General features: G+C 31.5%; 2 protein-coding genes across 2 annotated transcripts in view; one reads left to right on the plus strand and one right to left on the minus strand.

Moving 5' to 3' along the window:
- The first annotated feature begins 2,630 nt into the window (after positions 1–2,630).
- LOC105621039 (protein transport protein Sec61 subunit alpha) lies at positions 2,631–5,974 on the plus strand. Its single transcript, XM_012202513.1, has 8 exons — positions 2,631–2,637; positions 2,829–2,896; positions 3,914–3,979; positions 4,090–4,300; positions 4,392–4,649; positions 4,766–4,932; positions 5,235–5,624; positions 5,711–5,974. The coding sequence occupies exons 1-8, from the start codon at positions 2,631–2,633 to the stop codon at positions 5,972–5,974; spliced, it is 1,431 nt and encodes a 476-aa protein (XP_012057903.1).
- A 1,748-nt stretch (positions 5,975–7,722) lies between these two features.
- Positions 7,723–11,236, minus strand: part of LOC105621040 (integrator complex subunit 5) — a 4,445-nt gene continuing 931 nt past the window's right edge. The window contains exons 3-11 of the mRNA XM_012202514.1: positions 10,665–11,074; positions 10,440–10,575; positions 9,684–10,353; positions 9,367–9,611; positions 9,091–9,296; positions 8,879–9,025; positions 8,632–8,772; positions 8,028–8,288; positions 7,723–7,944 (exon numbers count right to left, since the gene is read on the minus strand). Coding sequence (XP_012057904.1) covers positions 7,723–7,944; positions 8,028–8,288; positions 8,632–8,772; positions 8,879–9,025; positions 9,091–9,296; positions 9,367–9,611; positions 9,684–10,353; positions 10,440–10,575; positions 10,665–11,074 — 2,438 coding nt within the window. The remainder of the gene's footprint in view (positions 7,945–8,027; positions 8,289–8,631; positions 8,773–8,878; positions 9,026–9,090; positions 9,297–9,366; positions 9,612–9,683; positions 10,354–10,439; positions 10,576–10,664; positions 11,075–11,236) is intronic.

Consider the following 11,236-nt stretch of genomic DNA (forward strand, 5'->3'; position numbering starts at 1 on the left):
AAAATGTCTCCCGTCTTCGCTACTGCCGCCGGTCGAAAAAATAGCGACTTTACTTACTGTGTTACTTACTTTGCTTAATGATTTCTTAAAAATGAACCGCAAGCCATATTCAGACAAATTTTATATTATGCCTTGTAATATCAAATTTATATCTCATTGTTTCAAAAAATTGTTAAAAAGAACTTTTTTACAGTGAATAAAAAGACCACTTTCGAATAAGCTTTACATAGGGATCCTATGTAATATGTATATGTATATGTGTGTGTGTGTGTGTGTGTGTGTGTATATATTTTTTTTTTAAACGCTTCAACTTTGAAGTGGAATATTTCGATTTTTAATTCCGCTCCGGGTATTGAGTTTTAAATAAAAAACATATATTCAGGACAATAAAACAAGCTTATTCTATAAGTTTCAGAAAAATCTAAAGAAAATGGATTTTTTTCGGAGAACGTTCTTAAAGTACACTGAGTGTGCACTAGTCAAAAATGCTATAATTGTCATTGCATTGAATTCAGAATTGGGCAAACTACATCATTATATTTGAAATACAAAATACAAAATATTGTTAATCTTAATATTTGAATTACAAAATATATACTTACTGATGTTTCTATTTCACAATTTAGTACGTTTAGTTTTATATTTTTATTATCTTTTATGTTATTTAAACGATATTGATTTTCAAACAAATACAATGTAATATTTAAATATTTAATTTTGCGTATTCTTATTATTAATATAATATAATACACTTTTTAATTATTCATACAAAAGTGTAATAATTCATCAATGTTATATTAAATAATACGTCAGTGTAAATAAAAAAGAGAAATAATATTTATAAATCATAACAATATTATAGTTTCATAAATTATATTAGAAAAGTTTACGTATTTTTCGATGTCTGAATGTGTAATCAGGAGTAGCGTCTCCCATCAAATATATTTTTAAAGTTTTGAGTATATTAAAAATATCTTTTTTATATTATTATTTTTATATTATTATTAGGGGATAGTACTATGTCATGAAAGAAACGTTATAGAGTATCTTTTACAGGTAGGAGAGCATGTTTATATAAATAAATTATTATGTAATTAAAAGTAGCTTATTATGTAAATAAAAATTATTGTTTTGTTTAAACAAAATAGTTATTATGAAAAAATGCATATATTGGGAAAGAATATAGATTTTTACAATTAAATTGAGATAACAACTCAGATAATATGCATGTTGCATAAGATACCTAAAAGTATTTTTCAGCTTGATTTATTCATTCAGATACATCGTCGTTGTCGTTGTCGTTATCTTCGCTTAGAATTTTATTCTCTTTTGCTACACCTTTTTTCATTTCCTACACCTTTTCTATATCATTTTCTGCATGTGCATTTTTTTGCATTTATTTTCTATTTCTTATTTGTCTACTCTTTTTTTTACATTTGTTTTACATCTTTTCTTTACTTTTTTACATCTCTTCTACATGTGCAAAACAAATACAGAAAAGTTGCATTAAAAACGTTGCCACGTTCAAAATATATGTAATAACACTTCGCGTTAATTACCATCGAAGTTATTACTAAACTTACTAAAGAGCATGAGAACGAGAATAAAAAAAGAAAATAACTATCTTGCAAATGTTACGTGTATTTATATATATCGAATGAGAGTAAGTTAATGATCGATATACAAAATACTTATATCTTACATGGAAAAGAACGGAAAAGTGTGAACAGTGAGTGCCAAATAAGACAAATATTACTTATTTAGAAAGATATAACTTTTTAAATTATTTTCAAATATTATTATTCTTATTATTACCTTTATCGTTACTATTATAATATTTTCTTTTAAATATGAATACAAAGTATTATTAGCTTTTTCTGTGCATTGTGAATAATACTGTTCAATTCAAAAGTTTTGAATAGGAAAAGTAGTTTTTCAATCCAATTGCATCTAATTGAATCTAATTGAATCCAATTGAATTCAATTAAATCCAAAAAAAAGTATAATTCACTATTTAAAATATTATTTAAAACACGCATTCGGATAAAAAAATTAAAATTAAAATGACTTGAATTTTAATCGATTCTCGTTTGCTAGGTATTTCAAACGTAATCTTGAAAGATGCAGCACCCTGCTTATAACATATTTCACTGGCGCAAGATGTTCAATTAAAAATAAATATATACATAATTATAATAGACATCTATATCTATAAAATTTACATTGACAGCCGATGATTTAATAGCAGTGCATCTTCAATCACAAAAATTTATCCATAGTCGATACGATTTATTAATATTGTTTAGTCGATAACAGCGTGACATGTTTTATCGATAAGATAATACATGTCACGCTGTTATCGACTGGCGCGTCGCGTCATCTGATGTCGGATGGCGGAATCGCAAGCGGAAGCGTGCCGGCCAACATCATCAGGTCACGTGACACTGGCATATTGATACGTGTCGGCGGGGTGAGCCACGACTCGCTACGCTTTGCCAGTCTTGCATACGCGGCCGCGTTCGTGAGCGCTTGATGAGAGGGTACTTTGCAACGGTGTCGATTCACGGGATCCTGTGAGGAAAGGTCACTCGATCCGCGGTGCTTAGGACAGTCGTGTCAACGCAGGCAAGATGGGATGTGAGTATGTTTGTCACTTACAGTCAGAAATAAGAGCCGTCGTTATCACGGATTCGCGTTCGCCGCCAACCTCCTTCATTGTCGTGCGTAACCTCTCGCACAAACATATTGCTGGCGACGCGAATCACACTGACATACGCGCACCCGTCGCTCCTGGAAGCGCTAAACCGCCTCTCCTCTTCTGTTTTCAGTCAAATTTCTCGAGGTGATAAAGCCATTCTGCAGTATACTGCCGGAAATAGCGAAGCCGCAACGGAAGGTAAATCCCACGCAATGTACGATCTATTTCTGTCTCTCTCTTGTATTTACAGTTTCGTGTACCGTTTTTCCTAAATTCCTTAATTGTCCCGGGCGTATGCAAGTATAGGACGAGATGAATTATTCTTTACCATCTGTTTACACACGTAATCTATGTACATGTGATGACAATGAAGAATTGTATTCCTTGAAGCTATAACTTTTCTTGATACTTTTTTCCTGATAAATTTATATACTTTACTGTTAACTTTCTCAAACCTATTCTATAATTGCATAAGTGTAGCATGTAAATGATTATAGTAAGAATTGACGATCAATCACGGTCGAATTTAAGAATATTCAACTGTTGTCAATTCTTACAACGCAATTATTTATAATTACACTTAAGTGGCATCTATAATGAGATTTTAAGGTGTAAAAAATTAATTAATCATAACTGATCATTCTCCTCATACTTTACTGTGATTGAATGTTATTTCTTATGGCTTAAGGTTCAAAGCTTAAGTTTTATGCCTTACAATCTTATGATAGGCTGCTTTATATAATAACAGAGTGGACTTTAATGTTTTTATAGTATTTTAAAACTGGCTGTCAGTGACTGAGTTATGTGAGATGTATTCATTATTTTTCATATATCATTCATAAATCTCTTTCAAATCGCAAAAGTGTAAAAAATTTATAACTTGAAAACAGCTGTTTTTGTATCGCTGTTTGAAATATTATAGTTTTTATCTTTTGATTATCCTACCTTTTTTGATTATCTACAATCTCTTGATTATCCAATAGAGTACAAGTCAAGAATTGATTAATTTTTTTATTGATTTATTATTTTCTTCCCCATTGTCAATTATCAAATGTATACTATGTATTTAAATACAAAGAATATACACTAGTTTAACTATAAAAATAAATCTATAGACCCAGCCACAATCCTCTGAAGAGTACTCTTCTGAGAGTTAATTTATCTTAATCATAATGAAATAGAGTTATAATGTGATATTTCTATATCTTTTTATAGATCCAATTCAGAGAAAAAGTATTATGGACGGCGATTACATTATTTATCTTCTTAGTATGTTGTCAGGTGAGTTCATGAACCTTAAGGTTTGAATTAATAATACAGAAAGAAATTGGTAGAAAATCGTATGAATACTGTCACAAATAAACATAAATATATAATCTTGTTATTTTCAGATTCCATTGTTTGGAATCATGTCTTCAGACAGTGCGGATCCATTTTATTGGATTCGTGTGATACTCGCGTCGAATAGAGGAACTCTCATGGAATTAGGCATCTCGCCAATCGTTACTTCAGGTCTTATCATGCAACTGCTTCACGGCGCAAAGATCATTGAGGTCGGCGATACACCAAAAGATAGAGCGTTATTCAACGGCGCGCAGAAATGTAAATATATAAATTTTAATGTATTATCATTGATGGATCATTGATGGATGGAAATGGAGCGTCAGTAGCATTTGTTTTTTTCTTTGTGCAGTGTTTGGCATGGTTATTACCGTTGGACAAGCTATTGTTTATGTAATGACCGGAATGTATGGAGATCCGACTGAAATTGGAGCTGGTGTCTGTCTCCTGATTATCATCCAATTGTTCGTCGCTGGACTTATTGTATTATTATTGGACGAGCTTCTCCAGAAAGGATATGGATTGGGAAGTGGAATATCTCTCTTTATTGCCACCAATATTTGCGAGACTATTGTCTGGAAAGCATTCTCGCCAGCCACAGTTAATACCGGTAACTTCCTCGTTATTAGAAAAAAATTACATGATATATATTTACTATTATTCTTGATAATCTATTTTCTCTAAATCAATCTATATCAACTAAAATCATTTTTGTACATTTAATAGGACGTGGTACAGAATTTGAAGGAGCCGTAATTGCGTTGTTTCATTTGCTGGCCACCAGACAGGATAAAGTTCGAGCCCTTCGAGAAGCGTTCTACAGACAAAATCTTCCAAATCTAATGAATCTTCTTGCCACCATTCTAGTGTTCGCTATCGTTATTTATTTCCAGGTAAATTCCCGATAGATCACAGGGCATTTGCATGAGCTATAAAATTTTTATTTTACATAATTGCTTTTTAACTGATACGTCTTCGAGCAAAAAAATATCAGACTGGACTTTAGAAATAAAATTATTTTGTATATTGAAAGTCTGAAAATTATTGGCACGCAATTATATTTGAAATAAATTGATTTAACAAAGAATATATATTATATTATTCGAAATATCTAACTTTGATGATATTCTTATCATATTCATATATATGATCGTTTCTCAAGTCTTAATAATGTTTAAAATTATTTTATTTTTAGGGCTTCCGTGTAGATCTTCCGATCAAATCCGCCAGATACCGCGGCCAGTACAGCAGCTATCCAATCAAACTGTTTTACACCAGCAACATTCCGATTATTCTGCAGTCGGCTTTGGTGTCCAACTTATATGTTATTTCTCAGATGCTGGCTGTCAAGTTCCAAGGAAATCTTATAGTGAATCTGTTAGGCGTTTGGTCGGACGTCGGTGGCGGAGGACCCGCCAGATCATATCCAGTTGGCGGATTATGTTATTACTTATCACCTCCTGAATCAGTCGGCCATATCGTTCAAGATCCTGTTCATGCAGTGCTCTACATTCTGTTCATGCTTGGTTCATGTGCTTTCTTCTCCAAGACGTGGATTGAGGTCTCCGGCAGCTCGGCAAAAGACGTCAGTATAACTTTCACTAAAAGATGATGTAAATAATCTTTTCGATCCTATATAAAAATTTACGATATGCATCATTGAATTTTTAGGTTGCTAAACAACTGAGAGAACAGCAGATGGTAATGCGAGGCCATAGAGATAATTCCATGATTCGCGAATTAAATCGATACATCCCTACTGCCGCGGCATTCGGTGGACTATGTATCGGAGCTCTCTCCGTATTAGCAGACTTCTTGGGCGCGATTGGTTCTGGTACCGGTATCTTGCTTGCTGTCACAATCATATACCAATACTTCGAGATCTTTGTGAAGGAGCAAAGTGAAATGGGTGGCATGAGCACGTTACTCTTCTAAACTTAATTCATCTATAGACTTGAAAAGTGAACTTTTTTAATTCTGAAGAACTGAGTAAAATAATTTATTGTAAAGTAAGAGAGTTGGCAACTGTGTGTTTATGTCGAAGCTCATAGAATGATAGACAAACACCAGCGCCAAACGAAAGTTCCCTGTTGTTATACATAAAGTCGCACATATTTAACTTATCATTGGTATATATTGTTGATTCTCTGCTCAAAAGATTATATTGTCGATGACAATTCTGAAAAAAGTCTATGTGCTTCTTTTACAGAACATATTAACGTGACCATTGACACATACATTTGATATACATTCAAATGGTATACATTGATATACTTTCAAATTTGTTCTAACAATTCTATTTTACATTAAATTTATAAGAGCTTTGTTTGTAATATCGAGAAAAAGAACATACCCTTATTTTTACATTAAACATTATTGATTCTACGCTGTGTCAAACGGTACACGAAGCACCAACTGAGAGAGGCAAGATACAGTGACGAAGCGTAGAGATTATATAAGAACATAAACATTTAATGCTCGCAAACGCAAGCACGGAAGAGACCTGTCCTACACCATCGTGCTTGTGTGTAAGATTCAATATCTTTCGTACAACGAGCAGCGTGTACATAGTAAGAAAGTGATTAAATATTTTCAACATTTTTTACTAGCGTTTTTGGGCTCTGTAATTTGACGTAGACAGAGCCGTGTGAAGACTCAATGGCGTACAAGTAAAATCGTGACATTTATATATATATATATATATATATATATATATATGAATTGAACCGATTTTGCATACGATTATATGAAATAATCATTTCAGTTAGGACGAGACACCCACCTAGGGTATTCGTGCAGCAATTCGAACAGCGTTCGTTCATCTTAGGTACCATCCATTCCTGTATTGATAATATATAATACGAAGTAAATATTAATTATATTTGTTTCTTACATATGTATTTAAGAGAGAAAATGTGCTTTTATAAATATTAAACATGTATATTTTTCTGTTTGTCTTCCTTGTTTCACTCCTCAATGGCTTTATTGTGCTTTGTTATGCATAATCTCATCACGAATATTTTCTATATCATGGAATACTTTCCAAAAATAAAATTTCTATTCATATTATTAATTGAGGATTACAACCAATCGATTATATCATAAAAAGAAGGATCCATGTATTATGTAATATGTTACATATTATAAAAAGCAGAATGTATACAAGAAACTAGTAAAGATTACTTTCTATTTTATACAGTGTGTGTGACTGTCATTTTCTACTTTATATTTAAGATTGTTACATAAGATATATATATATATATGAATTATAACTGTTGTTATATAGGATGTCAATGTAACAGGGAGGAATAACTAAATGTCCAAATGTACTTACTGTTAATGGTGTTTAATACATGAAACTTGTGGAAATATTTAATCTTATTTATATATTTTGAAACATGTTATAAGATAAATCGAGACAGAAGAGATTTTCATATGAGCTAAGTATTTTGATAATATTGTATCAATCAGTATTATTAAAACATGATTATGCTTTTATATGAGAAATTACTTATATGTAAGTATGTATTATAAAAGTAAAAAAAAAAGGATATGGAGTACAATTTCATTATTTATCAAGTTTTACATATATTATTACTGTCAAGTGCGATTGCTAGTATTTACAAAACGTGTACAATTGAAAATAATTTAAACATTATTTTAAAAATATATTGCATTTTATATTATTTATTTTCATTGTAAAATAATGTTGAATACAGAGATCCTAAAGTGTGAATATTTGCCAATAATACTAAACGAAGAGTATCTGTAAAACGTGCATTGGGCGATGACATATCGATATCTCTCCAAGCTATATTGGTACCTTCATTTCGCGTAAATAGCGCTGGAGATGGCACATTTTCACGCATGTATGCCCACAAACATTCCCTCATTATTGTACTGATCTGCAATCAGAACCATTTGCGAAATATAAAAAATTTGAATATATGAATTTAATTGAAATAATATTGTAGAAATAAAAACAGACCTGGTGAGGTTGTAAAACAGGTAGAATGTCTCTAATACTCGCCAGCGGTGGTGGTAATAATTGACCAAGTGCCATTATATTGACAAGCGAAACGCCTTCCTCTGTATTCCAATTAGCCATGACAGTCGCAGTAATGCCTCTCAATAAAACGGAACAATATGCTAATGCCGGCCTATACCAAGCAGTCAATTCTAACAATGTCCATAACAAAGAAACATCCTTGAATTTACGACGGATTTGTAAATCTCTTTCTATTGTGACCTGCAGTAATGAAAAATTAAAATAATTAACTAGAGATGATGCAGAGCTCAATGTCATAGTTGTTTGTTAATGAAAGATTCGATTAGTTCATTAAATTTAATAAATCTTGTTGCCATTCTTCAATACAAAATTTATTTTTACAGGAAAAATATTCTACTCTGACAGAAACAAAATTTATAAAACATAAATTTAATCCAAAAGTATCTAAAGCTAAATAAATCTCGTAAATGTATCGGTTCTCAAAGAAAAAATTTCCAATTAAAAAGTTAATTATAAAAAAATCAATAAGTTAATTGTGAAACTAATTGAGAAAAATTAGCATATTAATAATTAACATAAATACCTTTGTAAATTCCTCGTCAGGCCACGGTAAACCATTGTACATAACATCAGGCGATACCAATTCAACTAACAACAAACTGACCATTGTCAGAGCATCCAAGTTAATTGGATATCGATCTGATTCCTGATTGCTGCAACAAGCCTGAAAATAATTCGAATTGAATGTTACGAGTATTTAATATAAAATTTAGAGATTTACTAAAAATTTACTAAAATTTACTAAAAATGAACTCTATCGGATTTTTTACCTTTATTACATCTATTAGCAATATTTTGTTTAAAGTAATGATTTCCTTATCGATCGAATTTTCCGGCGGAAGTCTTCGTGGACCATGTCCTATCACGCCAGCGTGAAATACTGATGAATGTCGCTGCGCTAACATGGTACTCGTCACCTAAGATGAGATCATATAAAACATATTCTGCATATTTAAAATGTATTTTTATCATATTTTTATACTTGTTTATGATTCTGATGTAATAATAACATCTCTTCAAAATGAGGCTCGAATTTTTCCTTTGCGCCAAAGTATTTAGCCTGCTCATTATTGATACTATTTCCTAATATCTCTCTAAGAGCCAATACACGTGCGGACGTAGAATGACATGTTAAATCTTTCAGTAAATGACATACCATCTTTACTCCTTGTTCTTTTTTTATAATATCTAAAAAAAATTGCATTATCATATACTTTGTTACTTAAAAAAATAAGACTTTTTATAGAATTCTAATTACCAGTTTGAGCAATGCATAAAAAGAAATACTGTATGATCGCTCTTGTTAATTTCAGCATAAGTTCTATATCGAGAATATGGTCTTTTTCGGATGTGCTCAACAGATCCAAGAGAGTAATGACATCATTCGCCAAATTAAAATCATCGCTTCTCATCAATAAACAAGATATTTGATATAAATTAGCTCTGAGGGCTCTGCTAATCATTTGTGATTGCAATATCTCCACCTTATTTGATTTTTCCCATCTAAAATAGAAAGACATTAATTATTAAATTAAACTGTAAAATATTTAATTATTTTAAACTGTTGACACTTGCTTTAACATCAGAATAAGATTTTTGAATAACTGTTTTGATTCCTCTTTTTCTATCACATTTTTATAGTATATTTCTCTGAGTGCTTGTTCCAAAACCTGCGTAAAATAATCGTGACCAGCAAGCATATTTTCAGTTACGGATTTACTCGTAGGAAATTGTACAACATTATTAGTGATAAGACGTATTAAAGCCGCAAGATGGAACATTGTTTGTGCCTTCATCAGCATGTAGGATACTGTGGAGACAACTATGTTCGGATTTTGACTTCTGAGAAAACATAATAGTCTGACAGCGGTTTGCACACGCAGTGGATTTGGATTTAGCAGCATTGGTACTATCAACGATATCTCCTGTTTGATAGAACTCAACAGATGAATATTTGCGGATTGAGGTCCGTGCGTTCTCAATAAGAGGTCGATTTCCTGTAGAATCAATTCTAATATCTCCCGACAAATGTTTTTCACATTTTGTGCCGCATTAACACTGTGATAGCCGACGTTGCTCGTGTTTAAACTTATATCTAATAGTACATTGATTATTTGTGATGCGCCTTGCTCACATCCTAATATTAAGTGTACCATCAAGTCCATTAAGGCCGCTGGTTGATTATCAAAGTATTTACACCAATCTGCTGCAAACAATGCCAGTTGTGGTATGATGTTTGATTTCACTATAACAAACATTATTTTATAGCTATATTTAATTGTAATGATAACATTAGATTTACTTTAAATGTAATTTCTATTAAAAACATACATATTTGTAACACATCGCTAGTTATTGCTTTCAAAAGAGTTTGAGAAAGTGAAGCCAAATTCAAAAGAAATGGTACAGTGGCTAGTTTCTGCTTTTTGGTATCTTCATCAAGATTTATATCTTCTTTTAAACTCCACTAAGAGATAAATTATTCAAATATATTATGTAACACATATAACTTAAATTAGAAATATGTATACCATACAACTTATATAATAAGCTTACTTCAAACAAATCTAACAGTGCTTTTCTAATATCTTGAAAATGGCTACCAGCTAAATGTCCCAATATACCGACAACAGAATTTAACTTTGGATTCTTAACATTATGTTCATAGCCCATGGCACAGAAGTCTTTCAATCCACACGATAACACCCTCGTGATCACAGTATTTGGAAAGCAGCTTCCTACATGAGCAACGACCCAATCGAAATATGGACTGTGTATCACACTGGTGTCTAATAATGCCTTGATACAAGACTCCGTATCGGAATGCATAAGACACTGCAGACATTGGGCCGTAATGTCTATTAGAGTCCTTGTTGCACGGCACGACATCCATTGTTGCATAAAATCATTGATGCCTGCATTGACAGGTAAATTGCCGCGTTTTGAATAATCCGAGGATAGTTTGCCTGTGGAAGGAACTTACTTTGTACATCGCAAAAATGGATTTTGTAATAAATTAAATAAAATATGTTTAGTTATATATATTTAGTATTTCAATATATATATGTATATATAACTAAATATAAATTAAATTATATATATATATATATATATATATATACTAGTAA

The sequence above is a fragment of the Atta cephalotes genome (genome assembly GCF_000143395.1).
Source record: "Atta cephalotes unplaced genomic scaffold scaffold00032, whole genome shotgun sequence".
Classification (NCBI taxonomy): Eukaryota; Metazoa; Arthropoda; class Insecta; order Hymenoptera; family Formicidae; genus Atta; species Atta cephalotes.

Excerpts from the sequence above, each read along its gene's own strand:
- LOC105621039 (XM_012202513.1), top strand. Across the intron at positions 2,897-3,913 it reads TAGCGAAGCCGCAACGGAAG|ATCCAATTCAGAGAAAAAGT; the intron begins GTAAATCCCACG and ends ATCTTTTTATAG. Across the intron at positions 5,625-5,710 it reads CCGGCAGCTCGGCAAAAGAC|GTTGCTAAACAACTGAGAGA; the intron begins GTCAGTATAACT and ends TTGAATTTTTAG.